Genomic DNA, 18,724 nt, shown 5'->3' with positions numbered 1-18,724 from the left:
ACAAAAATGATTAGGGGTCTGGAACACATGACTTATGAGGAGAGGCTGAGGGAACTGGGATTGTTTAGTCTGCGGAAGAGAAGAATGAGGGGGGATTTGATAGCTGCTTTCAACTACCTGAGAGGTGGTTCCAGAGAGGACGGTTCTAGACTATTCTCAGTGGTGGAAGAGGACAGGACAAGGAGTAATGGTCTCAAGTTGCAGTGGGGGAGGTTTAGATTGGATATTAGGAAAAACTTTTTCACTAGGAGGGTGGTGAAACAGTGGAATGCGTTGCCTAGGGAGGTGGTGGAATCTCCTTCCTTTGAAGTTTTTAAGGTCAGGCTTGACAAAGCCCTGGCTGGGATGATTTAATTGGAGATGGGTCCTGCTTTTGAGCAGGGGGTTGGACTAGATGACCTCCTGAGGTCCCTTCCAACCCTGATATTCTATGATTCTATGAAACATTCGTTTCTGGTTGTTTCTCCCAGTGGTTGGGGGAAAATACCTGTTCTTAGAAAGCCGGTTTTGATGTTGACACAGACTACTAATGCCATCTCCTCACCAAAATGATAAAAGTAATTGCTATATTTAATAACTAACCATTTGACAATGCAACAAACGTACTTTAAATATAAATTAGAAATGATATTTTAGAAAATTGTAATTTTAACCAACTGCACAATATTTACTCTAAAATTACATTGGAATACCCTATGCTGTGATTTTGCACTGATATACCTCTGCAGCCACTGGTGGGTGACCCCACTTTTCCCCATAACACTACTTTGGGGGTCAGGGTGTGTAGTAGATTATAGTTATAATCAAAATGAGTAATTTCAAACCAGTTTGAATCCGGTGATGCCCCACCTCTTCCCCCTACATCCGTTATGTGCAAGTGCGCTGTACACTTATGTAAACGAAAAGATTAGAATTGTCTAAAGCCTTCGAATGCTATTGGAATGTGAGCAATGGCGAGTGCCTATATCATCCTGTTATGTGGCTTAATTACAGGCATCATGCTTGATCTGCCAAACTGAAAAAGTGTCTTTTTGAGCTCAAAACCTAACTACCCAGTTTGGAAAGAATCTTGTCGGTCATGTAATGCAACCAAATTCAGAATCCCTTATGGTGCATGAATGTTACTGTAATGGAACCACAGATTGTGGCTCAAATGCTCAAGCATTGCAGGTATTTTCTCGCGGGGAGGAGAGATGATGCTTACTCATTTGAATGAGCATACATCAGCAGTAAGTCTATTAAAGCGAATAGTGCTACACTCATGTAAGATAGGTATAAAGAATCAAGCACTTTGTCAAAATGCTTGTGTGTTTAATTAGCATAGTACCTAACAAAGTATCCAAAGAGATTAATTCATTATAATTAAGTCACTTTAATACTGGAACATGTTCCTTTTTTCCCTATTAAATAAAACCTGCACCACGCTGCCAGCACATTCTGCCTGTAAATTCAGTGTGACCAGCTCTGGCAAGACCACTTCTGTGCAAAGGGGGATCCTCCAGTGCCATAGAGTTGGCATGCCCAGCCCTCTGCTACTGCTAGAGGAGATGGGAGTGTCAAGACCACACCTAAGCAAAACCGATGGATACAGTTTGGGCTCCCAGAGGCTTTTATCAGCTGATTTATGTCAGAGTAGCTAGAGGATTGGTCTATTTTATACTAAGTATTGGCTGTGCACACTTGTACATGACTTGTATGTGTGCTCATGTAGCCAAGATCTAGACTACTGTATGCAATATCAGAGGGCAACACTTAACTTTTTTTCCACAAGGCTATAGGCTATGTTAGACTGAATGTACTGTAGTCCCTCTGGCAATGCATTAGTCTTTGTATATAATGGGGGGACAAGTAAAAATGGAGAAGTCTGCTGCTTTTTGGTCAGGGTGGAAGGAAGGCAGAAATCCTGAGGCAGTGGTGGGGACAGGTTGAGGCTGTGAAAGTGAGGAAGCAGCTAGATTGCATTAGTTATGTTGGACAGATGAAAGGTGAAACTTTTCATTTGAGGGAAGGGGGGAATTGAATTTTGGCCTAAACTGCTGAAATAGGATTAACCTCTGTCATTAAAGAATATACTGCATCAGATATTTCATAACTCTCTCTTAGTAAAGATAGAAATAAAAGGATCCAAGAGAAGAGAGTTGGATACAAAATGCATATTTAAATGTTTTTCTTAATACAGATTCACCCAATAAATAGACACAATATTCCTTCACCATTAAAAGATGCAATTTGTCTGTCTAAAACCTTCCAAGATAACAACAGTTACTCTTCTATTATTCCATCTTCAGATATGTTTCTTTTTCAACCTGGAGATACTGTTGCTCATAACAACATAAGACAGATGGGTGTCTAACTGCAACTGTGCCACTGTTCTGTTTATCTTTAGGTATTGAATTAACTGTGCAAGGTTGCTTCAAAACTTCCTCTTCTCTCTCTTTGTGGCTGTAATGAAACATGCATTACAAGATGTGTGTGTGTGTATAGATGTGTGTATTAAAAAATAGGTGGAGCAAAGCCTTTAGTAAGGTTGCCCATACATTTCCAGTCAAAGGGGTCATTTCAGTTTCTTATAACTTTCTTAAGGTTTAACTTTTTTGCCTGAAATGTGATTTTTTTGCTTGAAAGTTTCACCAAAATAGATTCTGTTTTTAAGCATGGAAAAAGAGAGGGCTGGAGGGAAGCAGTTTTTCTGCTTAACACCCCTCCCGCTGGCCCCTCACCACACACCATAAAACATCTCTTGCTTCATGGAACTTCAGTTTTAATATGTATGGGCTTGTGGAATATGATTTGTGAAGCTGTACATGGAAAAAAGACCAGGGCTTGAGTTTCTTCCTCAATGATTGTATGTATTACATAGAACAGAGCATTCTGCTGCTGTTTAGCAAATAGCAACACATGCTGAAATGTCTCTTCATTTTTTTTTTAACAGCTACGAAATTCCATTTAAAATTTAAATTAAAAGAACATTAGGGTTGTAAAGTGAAGCGCCCAGAAGATAGCAGTTGCTAAAATTAAGGCTTTCCATGCAACTTTAATTCTTCCTCCTTATGCGTATGCATTATGTTACAGGGCCTGATTCTGTTTTCCGTTGCATGGGAGTGGCTCTCATTGGGTTCAATGGGAACAGCACCTGTGTAACTGAAAGCAAAATTTTGCCCACAGTGTTTAGTTCCATGATCAGATATTATTTTCCCAAAGGACCCCTGGCTGGTTCAGTGCACTTGATGGATGGTGCTCAGTGAATGAGGCAGCTGTTCAATATTTTTTTTTATTGTTGTTCATTGTAGCCCCATGCTTCAAAGAGTACACATCATACAAATCGTTCCATGAATAAGAATTTTTTCTTTTTTGAGAACCTTTCCTTTTTGCACTCATCACCGTAATAGCTGAGAACCTCACAAACATTAATTAATTTGTCCTCAGGCATTTAGTGAGGTGGGTAAACTGAGGCACAGAACAATTAAGTGACTTACCCAGAGTCCTTTAGGAAATCTGTGGCAGAGGTGGTGGTAGAATTCAGATCTTCTGGGACCAGTCTAGTTTCTTAACAAGCAGCTTGTCCTTCCTCTTACCGTGGATCATGCCTTCATTTGCTTCACAGGGTCCAACTTCTACAGTGCCCGAAGCAAGGTACCAGCCTGAGTCAGTGCATAGTCTTGCCTCATTCACTGGAACTGAGTAAGGCAAGAATCCCTAAGAAAACAAATAGTCTGTGATCATGTAATAAAGAATTTATTGCAGTGCAAACATACAAGCACCAGAGTTACAATTGCTAGGACAGCCTTAATTCTGGCATTTCCTGACTTTTGAGCACTTGACTATTTAAGGTTGATGCACTCCTAACGTAGGATTGGGATAAAGAAATGTTACATATGATATGACTTAATTTGGGGTTTTTTTTCCCTAATGATCCCATGGATTTACATTTGGGGGGAGGAAGGAAATGAGGTAATACACTGAAAAAGAAAGCAAGTAGCACTTTCCCAATAAATATATGGTACATTGTTAGCATACATGTTAAGAAATCTGTTTCTATAGTAGCTAGTGTAGATTGTCACTTCCCTTAGCGTTTGGAATATTACCAAAGTCAATTTGTTGATGCTGTGAGGGGCACATCCAGTGTAAGCTACAGTAGTTTACTGCTGATAATATGCTCTGTGTAGTTTTGAGATGTGTGAGCAGCACATTTGGGTAAACATAGATAGGATTTAGGGAAACATTTCTCCCTACCATGCTGAAATAGTGTCTTACCCACTCAGGGTGCTGTGATATAAAACATTTCCTTTTTCATTCTATGCAAAGACTAATCTACGTTGTAATCTTATCACAAGGAGCAAGAAGAAAGGTAGTTAAGTATGTTTCCGAATTTTGGATTAAATGTACACATTTTGGTTTAATAGCATTTGTCTGGATACATTCGTCAAGTCTGAAATTCACTCCTAGACAGACGGTCAGCGGGAGGCTGATGTATCACTTAAGCCTCAAAATAAGGCTTAGTTGGGATTTAAACGGTACATTGGCTTCCTCCTGGCCCTCTGCACCACAGGTGAATATCTTTCCCAGAATATAGTGAAGAAAGGTTCTTTTTTTGTCCAGGGAAACTATGCATCCTCAAATAGAGAGTATTTTTTCTCTTTGTTTTATACCTACCTCATGTAGAGCATAATAGGGCAAGCCCCAGAAACCTCTCAGATGCCATCAGTAGGTGACAAATTATATGAATTTATTTATATTCCCATCACCAATACAGTCTTGTGCAGCAAAGTATTTGCAAGGTTTCTGGCTCTGTCCTACTGGGCCAAGCAGGAACAGGCATCTCCCTTCCTTGAGAACTCAGCTAGCCCAGGTCCTTCCCCCTCACTGCCTTCCTGTGTCTTCTTTTATACTTCTCATCTGATGGCTAATTGGTTCACTAGCCTGGTCAGCTAATTTGTTCCATAGACACAATCAGCCTTCTCCAGGGGAGCTGATTGGTGCCTAAGTGATCAGAGTGCTGGCTCATTTATTAGCTTCCAGCACTTTGTTATATAGGGCCTACTCCAACCTCTATTGAAGTAACCATTGATTTCAAAGGGCATTGGATTGGGACCTTAGCAAATGGAAGACTGATGTTTTCTGCAGGAAAAAGAATGTTTATTTCAGGTAGATGCAGCTTGATTTTAAAGAGTCACAATTAGGTGGCCACTGTAGTTTTCAGAGCAGAACTTTCTTTTGTGGGTATGTTTGCTACCTGTTGTAAATACTTGGAAATGTTACAGAAGTTTCTCTCTTGCTCTGTTCCCTTGCAGATGGATGAGATAAAAGGCAAAGACAGAGTGATTTTGGCTTTGGAAAAAGATCTTGGTGTCCAGGCAGGTCATGCACAAAAGCTGCTTCTTCAGAAAGAAGCTTTGGATGAACAGCTTGTCCAAGTGAAGGAGGCAGAACGGTACCATGGTAGCCCGAAGAAGGAACTTCCTGCTGGAGTAGGGGATATCACTGAAATGATGGGAAGCCCGGTAAGAGAAGCAGATAGTCTTCATAGGTCAGTTACTGTATCTACTTTCTCGGCGTTTCTGGATACTGTGAAACCACAGAATTGTGAGTTATGTTTAATCCTTGCCAAAGGAGCATTGCATTGGTAACAGCACTGTACATTGCATTGTTGCAGTAAAAGTAACTCCACTTTTTGAGTATTAAAAACTCCACTTGCCTCTTGAATTTTGAAGAATGTTTAAAACATTTTACTTTAAACTGGTAAAAAGTGGCCACAATGTGAGGTTATTACTTGTAATTGACGGCTGTTTCTTCAGTTGCAATGACGAACCATTTGTTTCCTTCATACATTTATTTATTTTATGAATATGAACTATTCTATACAACAGCGGTAGACATTAAAAGGGAATTTGTACTTATTCTTTTCCAAATCTGTACTGTGCTATCTTATAAATATGTTCTGTGCCGTGTTATTAACTGTGGCATGAGACTGAGATAACTCAGTACTAAGAACACTAGTAGTAGATCTTACTTTCATAATTTAAGGTTTAATTTAAATTTTTTACGTGATGTAGCTTCGAGTTAACCTTTTGGCTGCTTACACTTTTTCAACTTATACAACCCTGTGACTCTTATAAGAAATATTTGCAACAGTTCATATCAATTAAAAAATATTTTCCAGTCAATGATACAAATGCCTATAGATATTCTCTACAGTACCCATGCTGTATGCATACACTGAATGCAAAGTCTGCCTGCTATAATCTAAGTACATGTTTCTGTGTAATAAACGATATTTGAAAGGAAAAAAATCCCTTTTTGGTTTGTATGTTTTTAAAGGAACAGCATATGGATGAACGAGACATAAGGAGATTTCAACTAAAAATCGCTGAACTGAATGCTGTAATACGGAAGCTGGAAGACAGAAATACCCTTTTAGCAGATGAAAGAAATGAACTGGTAAAATAATTAGTAATAACACAGATGATGACTTGCAGGACAATATTTTAATGGCATTTAGAGAAGTTGTGTGTTCAGGCAGAGTTTAACTATTTGTCTCTGTTGCTAACACACTGAAACGTAAAGATTTTTTTAAATGTTCCTATTTGGTTGATTTACTTTCCCTTATTTCTTGTCCCCTTGTTGTATGTCCTTTCATCACATGCATTCTTTGCAAGTAGCTTGACTGAGATAATCACTATTTTTTTTCGTTTGATTCTTACAAGGTCCCTTAAGAACTGATTTTAAAAAAATTAACCTTTGTCTTTATTACTTTTTAGTTTTACTTAATACGTATATATTCCAGGAAGAAACGGTGTTCCTTTACACCCAAACATGACCCCTGTAGAGGTCATCAGCTGAAGTGAAGATGTTTAAATAATTAAATAATAACAAATAATTTTAAATAATTAAATAATTACATAATTTTCTTGCCAATTCAGCATTTCTTTCTTCCTCATGTCTTTCCCAGGAATATTTTTTTCTGTCTCCTATTTCTAAGGTGTCTAACACCATGGTAGCTAATCAGCCAGGACTTTGAAACTGCTGGTGTAGAGAGAGAACAGTATTATGCTATTTTCTGGGTGCTTTTCCTTTTCTCTGAATGGTTCATTTGGGCACAAGGATGGAGCATTTGCAGGGTTCAGAGCTAAAACTGTTGTCCTCCAGGCTGACATTCCATGTGAAAGTCACTTTCTTTTTTCAAAGAGGAGGAAATTTAACATCATAAACTCAACTTTGGAAAAGGTTTTGAAATGATTGCTCCTCCTTTTCATCTTCTTCAGAACTGTCTACAAATAGTTCTCTCACAAAGTGGGCATAAAATTATGAGTGGTAGCTTGCATGCAGCATTTGGTAATATACTGCACCATGACAAGTATGTAATCTATGTAACTAATTTACTGTATTACTCTTTGAAGTAATGAAACTTGACAATGCCACCATTGTTTTGTGAACGTCTTATGCTGGCTAAGAGCTACAAAGCTTGTTTTTCTAATGGAAAAATCTACCGTTGCCTAATCTCCAGGGAAACTCCTGAAATAAGTGGAGGTATTGTGGATGAGAGAGAACAACTTAGAAATGGAAGGAAATGAGGAGCATTTAAGAAATGTATTTTCCTGCATAGTTAGGGTGCAATTTTCAAAAGCATTCAGTGTTGGTCTAACTCTGCTCTCATTAAAGTTAATGGTAAAACTTTCATTGACTGCAATGGAAGCAGAGTCATGTGTGTTGGCACCGTGTCCAGACGCTCCTGGAATTGGTACAGGGGACCTTGGCACCAGGACCTTCTCCAGCCCCTCTGCATTTGATGCCGCAGAGGCTCCCCCGGTGGCATTCGCCACCCTCCACATCGACAGACTTGGGTGCTTTGGTACCGCTGTTTGCACCAAGACTGCCACTGCCTGTGGCACCAGCATGCTCAGTACCAACGGTACCTCCTTCATCGGGGGGCACCAATTCCAGCCTCATTCTGGACGTCAGATGAATTGGACTGCCTATTGGCTCCCTCGGGCATCACTCCACCCTTGTCCCCAAGATCCCAAGGTTCTTATGAATCCAAGTCAGGATCATCATCTTCCCACTTTGCATCACCTGATAAGCTCCAAGGGCCAGTGGATCAATATGGACCAGGGTTGGCACGTGCCCCATGGCTGGGCAGAGGTCCCTGACCCGGCCCCTACTGGCCACCAATGTTCTACCCATATCAGTGGCGTTCTTGGACTCAGTGGGATACTACTTGCTTGCGGAGATCCTGCTCCTCGTTCCGATCTAAGCCAAAGTTACCCACCAGGTTGACGGGGATGACTGAGGATCAGCTGCAAGCCCAAGCATTGGTGGTCTTCCTCCCTGCAGAGCCACCAGAGTCCTCCCTCCTGGGTACTTCTTCCTGGGAGCAAGAGTCAGTTGTGGCCCAGCCAAGACCCTCATCTTTGTTGCAGGATGGTGCCAGGCTGCCTGATTCACCCTCCCCTTCTATTCCAGAGGACTTTAAAGTGTACCAGGATCTTTTATGCCACATAGTCTCATCCCTTGGCATCCACGTGGAGTTTCTTCAGGAGAACACACTCAAATTGCTAGACATTTTGCAGCCTGCTGTCCCTGGGAGAGCGAGCCTCCTGATTAAAGATGCACTCCTTGAGCTGACATGAGTCCACCGCCTCGGTACTACCAGTGGTTAAGTGCATGGAAAAGCACTATTTTGTTCCTATGCAGGAATTTGAAGGGTTCTATTACCACCCAGCCCCGAATTCCCTGGTTGCAATGGCTGTAAATGACAGGGCCAAGCAGGATAGGTTCAAATTTACCCCAAAGGACAGAGACTCCAAGCAGTTGGACTTTCTGGGCAGAAATATCTATACCTCCTTGTCCCTTCAGATGAGGATTGTGAGTCAACAAGCTTTTCTGTCCAAGTATAATTTCCTCAGTTGGTCAGCCATGTCTAAATCTGAGGACCAGTTGCCTACCCTGACGTCTAGGATGAGGAATTTCAGGTATTCGTTGTGGAAGGCTGCTTTGCAGCAAAATGATCCTGAAGTCCACCCCTTGACTTTGCGGACACCCAGGCCAGGGTGATGGCCCTAGTGGTAACTATGAGGAGGGCTTCCTGGTTTCAAATCTGTGGGCTCACTTTGGACGTCCCACAAGCCATTGAAGACTTGCCCTTTGACAACCGGGTCTTGTTCTTGGACAAGACTTATGATACTTTGCATTTCTTTAAGGATTCCACAGCTACCTTGAGGCCTTAGGAGTGTACATGCCTTCTGTGCAAAGATGCCATGATGGGGCACAGCAGCAATACTGCCTGCAGCGTTCCTTCTGCTCAACCTTTCCCTCTGAAACAGTGAGACTACTCTACAAAAAGGGATAAATCCCACAAGAGAAAGCAGTCGGGCTCAGGACTGCTAAGCACCCATTTTGACTCCTTAGTCCAGACCACTGGTCCAGTTGTTACTCCATCCTCCTTATCCCCCCCATCCCTTTGGGAACAGGCTGGCCTGTTTTTACAATGCTTGGGATTTGATTACTTCCGACAGCTGGAGCCTAGCAGTCCAGTCCAGTTCCTCTCCGCACCCCTTCCCACCGACCCACCACATCTCTCTTCAGGGATCCCTCTCACAAGACACTGCTCGCCGAACAGGTCAGCTCTGTGCTAACACTGGAAGTGGTGTAGGAACTCCTGTAGGAACACTGGGGCCCCAGCTTCTTCTCCCAGTACTTCCTGATACCAAAATCCAAGGGCAGGATGAAACCCATTCTTGACCTTCGTGGCCTCAACAAATTCATCAAGTACCTGAGATTCCGCATGATCACTCTTTTGGCTCTCCTCCCAGCACTGTCTCAGAATGACTGGTTCACTGCTCTGGAACTTCAGGTGCCTACTTTCATGTGGCAATTCTGCTGAGTCACAGGAAGTTTCTTCGTTGTGTGGTAGAATGCCACTTTCAGTTCACGGTTCTCCCATTTGTTCTCTCTTCTGCCCCCCTCCCCAGTCTTCTCCAAATACATGGTGGTGGTCTTGGCGTATCTCAGGAGGAAAAGAATCCACATCTTCTCAGATCTTGACGACTGGTTACTGAAGGGTGGCTACAGAGAGATGTGGACCCAGGCCTTGTAAGGGCAGTCCTGCAATCCCTGTTCCAGTAGACTCCGAGCCCCTGGATTGGGGTACTGCTTGTGAATCACCTAAGTGGAAACACCTCTGTATCTACTCAAAGAAGAAGAAATGGTTACTTACTGTAACTGTGGTTCTTTAAGATGTGATGCAGACGTGTATTCCATGACGCACTCACTGTCCCCTCTGTATTGGAGTCTACTCTCGTGGACTTCAGTGCAAAGGAACTGAGGGGGGATTGGGGCTGTGCCTCATATAGCCAGAGGAGGGCCCACAGCCATGAGGTGCGAGCACTGCCCCTCTACTGGTACTGACAGGCAAAAGTCTCTTGCTCTGGCACACTGGACAAGTGCACACCTAATTCTAGAAGAACCACAGTTACAGTAAATAGCCATGTCTTATCATACACATTCTAAAAGAATCTACATTGGAGCAGAGCTCTGATGCATTCCTTATCTTCTGCTTCTTCAATTGGGATAATCAGTAGGCTGCTTAAGGAAACTAGACACTTTGGCCTTGGTGCAAATCAGGACTAATGCTATTAATGGTACTACCCTAGTATAAAAACTGGAGTAAGTGAGAGAAATATCATGCCCTTCTCCTATAGCTTTTCCCTTCAAATAATTTCCTATATTCTTTCATAGGTGCTGGAACTAGGAGTACTGGGGGTGCTGCCAGACCCCCTGGCTTGACGTGCTTTCCATTATTTACAGGTTCACAGTTTGGTTCAATGGCTCTCAGCACCCCCACTATACAAATTGTTCTAGCACCCTTGTAGTACTTTTTAGGATCATATTGCATGATCCTTAATGGTTCATTTGTATTAGCATAAGGGCAGGTGTGGCTGACCTGGGTAAGGTGGTGTTTTGCTGTAAGTAATTGTCCTAGTATTACTCTTGGATACTGAATATCCTTTGTGCTCTTGACTATCTTATTGTTTTGCTCTAGCTCTTCTTTACTTTTTTTCTTTCAATAATACTTTGCTTCTTTTATCTGGTGTGCTATTGGGAGGAAAAGGTTATTTAGTACTTGGATCATTCCCTGCATGTGCTATTTACCTTCCTTCACACCCTTAAGAAATGCTAAAATACTGCAGACTGAAATCTTTGGGGCCTATTAAATTAAAGTAGGATGTGGGGCATGCATGACTCAAACACTCTTCTGGATGCCTGGAGTAAAGGCATCACCAATATGTCTTTAAAAAAGGTAAATCAGGCTTTGCTATATGAGGAGGCACTTTGTAAACTGCTGTACTTGAATTCTTATAAGAAAAATGTATATCCTTCCCAAGATGAAACAAAGAAACAAATCTTTAAGAAAGATGTTATCTTCTTGAAGTTGCAGTTAAAGCCCACTGCATATTAAAGTCTTTTTGATGATAAAAGTAGGGAAACAGAATAGTCCAAGGATTATGGAGATAAAAATAGTAAAATACTGAATACCACAAATTGGGGAAAGGCCAGTAATTTACTTGAGATGATTGTCTGACATCATAAAACCAGGGGAACAAAACTGAGCAGCTGAAAATGTCAGCAGAACCCTGAGATTGAATCTGTGCCCTCTGGCTGACTCCCTGGTTGTGCTAATTACACATTAGGTATAATTTCCTTAAAATAAGGGAGCGTGGTATATTTCTAATAAAGAATATTTAAATGGGTGAAAGGTAACTATCATATTTTGTTCTCTAGGAAAAGGGCTAATAACTCACTGGAAGCACATGCATAATAAGATTTACGGTTTATCAAGAGAGCACTTTTATAAACCATGTGAATTCTGTGTGCTTCCCAAGAACAAAATATGATGTATAATGGCAAAGACCAGCCTTAGCAATGAGGGCATTTTCAATTGTGTTAAATAGTGAGTGCTGAATCCTTGCCATTGATATATATATATATTTTTTTACTCAAACCTGCATTGACTGCCATGTTAGTTTCACTTTGGTAACAAGCTAAGGCTATATGTTTTTAGATGCATACAGTATAGTTCAGCTGTCGTGTGTAAGCAGAAAAATATTCTTTATGAATGAATGAATGAAATTAATGAGAAATAAAGGGGGAGTGAAAAGCCAAGTGTTTCTCCTCCTTTCAGGTCATTGTAGCCCAGATTATGATTAACTGACATTTTGGGGTTCCTCCCCCTTTGCAGCTGAAACGTTCTCGGGAGACAGAAGGTCAGCTGAAGCCCCTTGTAGAGAAAAACAAGAGGATGACCAAAAAGAATGAGGACATGTTACAGTGTATCCAGAGGATGGAAGAAAAAATTAAAAATCTCACAAGGGAAAATGCAGAAATGGTAAGTAACTGTCTCATAGGTATCAGAGGTTACTTTGTAAGAGCAGCTGCTCTTAGTAGCTTAGAGTTGAAAACAAATGTGTGGCTCTTACTCAGATAAATACTGGTGTGTCAGAAGCTAAGCCATGTGAATGTGTCAATGTCAAATACAATATGCTAGTGGTGGATAGTATTCTAAAATCAGAGTGTTTATTTTTATTTGTTTTGTCATTTATTAAACAAAATTATTAAGAATAAGGATCATTGTGGCTTTAATTTGTAAAGGGTATAAAATAGAGGGCTAAAATTCACCTTGGTATACCATGGGATTTTGCATGGATGTATATGTCAGAGCTGAATTTGACTTGTATAAACTAGAGATGGTAAAGACCCTTTTCAGGATTGTTCTCTAGAGTATATTCACCAGTGCTTTCTCCATCCTAGTTTTAGATGTCCAAGTGAGATGCAGAATATACCCTGTATGTGTTTAAAGTGTAAATATTTGCTTGGTGGAAATATTGTGCTTTAGTTGTGCTGGAGCATCACATCAGTGTATCAGAGGTGAGGGTTTTACCTAATGCTGCAGAAAGACATTTAAGAATTGGTTGTGTTAATAATAAACTTGATTTTTGCAGAAAGAAAAGTTATCCACGCAGCCAACTTTGAAGAGACACACTTCTTTGAATGATCTCAGTAGCACACGAGAGGAACAAGAAATGGAATTCCTGAGACTGCAAGTCATAGAGCAGCAGCATGTTATTGATGATCTCACAGTGGTAATACTAAACATGTTCAGTACACATACATGCATAAACCTATCATCTGAGAGCAATATTCAAGTTAATTTGGATTGAGTACAGTTAAAACTGGCAGTGTAGTGACATGAAAAATAGTTCTTCAGCACTTTGTTTATTCCCTTTGTAGTAAATTTGAGTTTCCGTAGCGCATCAGTGGTGTTATTGCAGCCATACCCAGTGGTGATCTCATAACTCAGACTTGCCTGGTGAATACCTGAAAAGTTGATTTGTAAGGTACTGCAGAAAATGATGTTGAAGAATCGGCAAGTGGCGCTCTTCATTGCATCATTAGTGATCATTAGAGGTATTGGGGAAGTAAGACATGAAACGGAGATCTTGACCTCTCATGGTCAAAGTACAATACAATACACTACAATACTGTATGCAGGACAGGACGCCAGGTAACATCTTGTGTCTTGGCCAGATTCTGATGTGGGTGACTGCACCGAAAATTCCATCAGATGTATTTTTCACTTCCGACTCTAAACTGTTGTGTTGCTGTGCAACATGAAACACCTGCTGCATTTCACCGCAGAAGCTGGCGCATTTAGGTGAAGATGAAGGGGTTCCCATAAAAGTTTGTAAAATTCTTTGAAGGTGCCATTTAAGTTACCATCATTATTCTGAATTACTGTGCACATTCCCAAATTTTCTCCTCTGGAGCAGTGTGCTGGCAGAGATGGATTATGGATTACTTCACCATTTCAAAACAAGCATTGGTAGTTTGCTATTCTTCCACTTTCTGGATTGAATTACTAAAAAGAAGCCCTGACTTGAGTATTCCAGCGGGCTGTAGTTCAATATCGGCAGATGAGAGACAGCTGCTCTAGCAGCAATTAGAGTTAGAAACCTAAAATCACTGTAATCCTTTTAAAACTGGAAGAATTGCAGGGAAGGACACAGAAATTGGTAAGTCAGAGTAAAGCTGGAAAGGATAATAGAATTAGGGTAAAGGGAGGGGGGAGTTAGCAGAATAAAAGAGGATTAAAAAAAAGTTCGGAGGGAGGACATACACGTTATCTTTTCCTTCCCTCCCTCTTCTTGTCTCTTTCTACTGACTGTTACCTTCTCCTGCTACCCCCTCTGAAGGTTAAGTCAGTATTCTTTGGCTGAATGATCGCAAGATCTAAAAGTCCTAGGCATATTTGTGACCTTCTTATTTTACAACATAGATTTGTTACAATCTTCTTCAAAGCGGATGCTAAAAGAAAGGCACAAGGTAACTGGGATCAGACACCAACAAACTTGTGCTTGAGCTTCCTAATTTGTATTCAGAGCTGAGTCCTGTAAGCGTGAACAGTCCGTGCCTTACCTTCTTAGCACCCCTGCCCTTGGGAGGCTGAGTAACCTACATCGTGTGTTCCCTTTTTTATTTATTTATTTATTTTTTAAAAGCAGCCGCAAACAAAAAATATCTTCATATACGTGGTTCTGTGTCAGAATGTATGTGACCGACTGATTTAGGACTAATAAAACTGAGCTAGTCTTTGCTATTGATCGTCAGGCTGAGAAGGGCAGGGCACATTCTTGCCTGTCGATGGGTGTTGCTATATTTCGAGAATATTCAGAGAAAAAAGAACAGTCAGAAATCTGTGCCCCCGTATTTTACAGACCTTTTCCTGCCAATTTCAAGATAAACCTGTGGAGTACATTGCTGAATGTTCTTGAGCTTCAAGGGAAAAACATTCAAGGCAATGTTCTTGTTTAAATATTTCAAGAAGTATTTATGCTGTTTGTAACTTTGCCTCATGCTTTAAGAAAACATTTGATGATGTTTCCTTTTGTCACGTGTAATCTAAATACGTGTTAAAGAAGTAAAATCATCTCTTTTACTCTAGGAAAGAGAACGCTTGTTACGCCCTAAAAAACCAAAAAGGAAAAGTTTGAAACCTCCAAAGGTGAGAGTCTGGTGTACCAGCTATTTTGTATCTTGCAAATGTCATACAAACTTTTTGGGTGAAATATGGGCTCCATTTAAGTCAATGGTAAAATTCCATTGAATGATTTTACCCATTATTTCTAACTAATGATAATTAACACTCCCTAAGTCAATGTTCCTAGCCAAAGTTCTCCCTCCCACACACACACACACACACACACACACACACACACACACACACACACACACACACACACACACACACACACACACACACACACACACACACACCCCTTAAAAGAAAATCTAAATAGTTTGTAGCCACCATGGCCTGAATTTTCAAATGTGACTTCAGGCAGCTTTAAAAGGGATCTGATTTTTCTGCGGGCTGGTGCTTAGCACTTCCTAAAAATCAGGCCCTTTGAAGGTATCACAAGTTGGATGCCCCAAATTATTAGTCACATTTGAAAATTTAGCCCTCTATATCTTTAGAAATTTAACCTGAACAGTATTTGATGTATAAGTAGTAAAATGGAGCATAGCTAATTTGAACTGGAGTGCAATATGGAATGCAAAAATGAAAGAACAAAACATGTATTCATTTATTTAGACAATGGTAGATTTTGTTTTAGTGTATACATTCAAAGTCTAATGGTAGTTGTATCGTAGTAATATATATTTTTAAGTTTTTTATATATATTTTAAGTAATGAAATCTACTATAAAATCTTCCCTGAAAAGCTAGTTGCTAACGCACGCGCGCGTGTGTATATACATGCCACACATTTGTGGGTTAGCAGAAGTGGGAATTAGTGTGGTTCTGCTGTACATTGAAATAACACTTGCTTTATAATTAAGGCTGCGCTTTAGTCACGGAAGTCACAGAATCCATGACTTTCAAAGACCCGCAGAGGCAGGGAGCTGCGGGGGTACTGCCTCAGACAGTGGCAGCCCTCCTGCAGATCCTGGCCACCATGGGTGGCAGGTGGGACCCCCCACCACTCCCAGCCGCCGCGGGTGGCAAGGGGGTTCCTGGAGCTCTGAGCCCCCACGGGTGGTGGGGGTCTCTGGACTCCCAGCCCACTGGCAGATGCCCTGGCTTCCCATTTTGTCATGGATAGTTTTAGTAAAAGTCAGGGACAGGTCATGGGCTTGCATGAATTTTTCATTATTGCCCGTGACCTGTCTGTGACTTTTACTAAAAATATCCATGACAAAATCTTAGCCTTATTTATAGTGTGTTCTTGATGGCATACTCATTATGTCCTCATGGTGGTGCTTTTTTATTACTTTCACTTTTATAGTGTATAGGTTCTGAAAGAACGACTTCGGATATATTTTTGGTTCTGTGTCTCACTAGAAATATTTTTAAACAGTGTTCATAATATTGCATTTGTTTTATACAGAGAGAATAGTTTCAAAGAAATCCATAAGCCTTGCAAAAGTGTGATATAGGGTGAGGTTATAGCAGATCTGTATTATTCAGGCTAGGCATAACAATCCTGGAAGTTCATCTGTGGCAGAGATAAAAGTGGGGCCCTTTAAAAATAAAATTAATATTTCTGTATCTGATCATATGTTCAATATTGTACAATAAAGAGTCCTAACACTGTTTTAAACTGTAGTCTTTGGGATTATAAAATACTTGTTTTTATTAAAAGTAGTTTACTACTTTCATTTCCTTTTAATGAGATGGTGATAGCCATATTATGTGACACTAGGAATATCAGTAATGAAGGAAAGAGGTGGGATGCTAGCTTCTACAATACTTTAATTATTGGAAAAATCCTGTGTTACTATAAGCGTGTATTAACAAAACATAATAAAACCACTTTGACCACTTTTCTTATACATGGCACCCTTTCCCTGCCCTCTCTCTGGCTGTGAGCGCCTTCTCTAATGCCTATTTCTCTATCTGGAATGTGCCTAGTATATTGTGGGTGCTGCCATCTGTTTACTCTGGCTAGTCAAAATCAGATTTGGAGCAACTTGACTCAGAAAGCAAATGAGGTTTGGTGTGGCTTAGCCCTCATTATTCCAACAAAAACTCTGTTGTTCTACGTTTGTTCTGACCATGTCATAGCACAGTTGTTGACTGACTTTTGCAGCGATTACAGTGAGATTTTTCTTTTTATTATTTTGGACAGTTTCACTTGGACATTGAGTGATTACGACTCAATTTTATGTACTTTTATGTCCTCTCATGTCCATGCCTTGTGGTGGCATGACAGCTGGCGTGCTCTAACGATCCCCAGAGTCTGTGTCTGCGTGGTCTTTTTGCTCCTGGTAGGTACAAACATGCTAGATTGGTCTGTGTGGGAGGGGCCAGACAAAACACACACCCTGGTCCTCCAGGTTGGGGATTGGGCACAGGGCTAACAAACCTGTCCCCTAAAAAACAAAATATGTTACGGAATCAGTGATGGAGAAATCGACCATTACTGTGTGTGATGGCCTTCAGGAATCAATGACCCACCTGACTGCCAGTGATGAAAGCCAAAAGGAAGCCACTGGCATGAAGACTGAAGTGCTCAACACCAAGTTGACAAATCTTTTCTGAAAAGCTAGTTGCTAACGCGCACACGTGTGTATATACAGGCCACACATTTGTGGGTTAGCAGAAGTGGGAATTAGTGTGGTTCTGCTGTACACTGAAATAACACTTGCTTTATAGTTAAGGCTGTGCTTTAACGTGACTTCCAGAATCCGTGACTTCCAAAGATCCGCAGAGGCAGGGAGCTGCGGGGGTACTGCCCCAGACAGCGGCAGCCCCGCTGCAGATCCTGGCCATCACGGGCGGCAGGGGAGACCCCCCCGCCACTCCCAGCCGCCGCGGGACAAGACAAAAACCAAACGTGGTTTTTGGAACGTACAGACAATGCATGAAACAGGGAAGCTAGCTCAGGTCACAGCAGAGATGAGACACTATATCTTACACATCCTGGGTGTCGGCAAAAGCAGATGGACAGGACAGGAAGATTAACAACAGCCTTGGGAAAACCTTTGCTATATTCTGGAAGGGATGATGGACAACACCATGAGGGTGTTGCCATCCTTTTGAAGAAGGAAATGGAACATTCCCTGCTTGAATGGAAGACTGTCATCAGGAGACTTATGAGACCAGACTGAAAGGGAAACACAATAATATCACCCTGATTCAGTGCTATGCTCTGACAAATGGCAGTGATGAAGAAATAAAGGACAAATTCCACCTTACATTACAGGCAGAGTTAGAGAGAATACCACGCCACTACCTAACTATCGTCATCGGACACCTGAATGCCAAGGTCAGTAAGGTCAACACAAACAGAGCAATGGGAAGACATGAGTGTGGCACCATAAATGAAAACGGAGAAAGGCTTGTTGATTTCTGCAATATAAACGACTTAGTCATCGGCGGAACCCTATTTCAACATCTTGAAATTCATAAGCTGACGTGGTGTTCTCCAAATGGCAGAGGTAAGAACCAGTTTGATCATATGATGATCAATGGCAAATGGCGATGCTCACTGACAGATGTAAAAGTGAGAAGGGAGCCGATGTTGGCAGTGACCGCTACCTTGTGACAGCCTCCATCAAGCTAAAACTGAGAAGTGTGGGTCCACCAAACAAGAGACATAGACGTTATGACAGTGACAAGCTAAAGTCCCCTGAAATACAGAAAGCCTTCATTCTGCAGTTAAAGAACA

The 18,724-nt window shown here is 41.1% G+C and overlaps 1 protein-coding gene across 1 annotated transcript in view; it reads left to right on the top strand.

The window, feature by feature from the left end:
- The window catches only part of JAKMIP1 (janus kinase and microtubule interacting protein 1), a 262,665-nt gene that overhangs the window by 166,060 nt on the left and 77,881 nt on the right, over positions 1-18,724 (top strand). The window contains exons 5-9 of the mRNA XM_084626863.1: positions 5,292-5,501; positions 6,319-6,438; positions 12,236-12,382; positions 12,996-13,136; positions 14,996-15,055. Of these exons, the coding sequence (XP_084482989.1) occupies positions 5,292-5,501; positions 6,319-6,438; positions 12,236-12,382; positions 12,996-13,136; positions 14,996-15,055 (678 nt within the window). The remainder of the gene's footprint in view (positions 1-5,291; positions 5,502-6,318; positions 6,439-12,235; positions 12,383-12,995; positions 13,137-14,995; positions 15,056-18,724) is intronic.

The sequence above is a fragment of the Lepidochelys olivacea genome, assembly GCF_965140295.1.
Source record: "Lepidochelys olivacea isolate rLepOli2 genome assembly, chromosome: 4".
Taxonomy (NCBI): Eukaryota; Metazoa; Chordata; order Testudines; family Cheloniidae; genus Lepidochelys; species Lepidochelys olivacea.
This window is presented reverse-complemented; position numbering and strand designations above follow the sequence as displayed.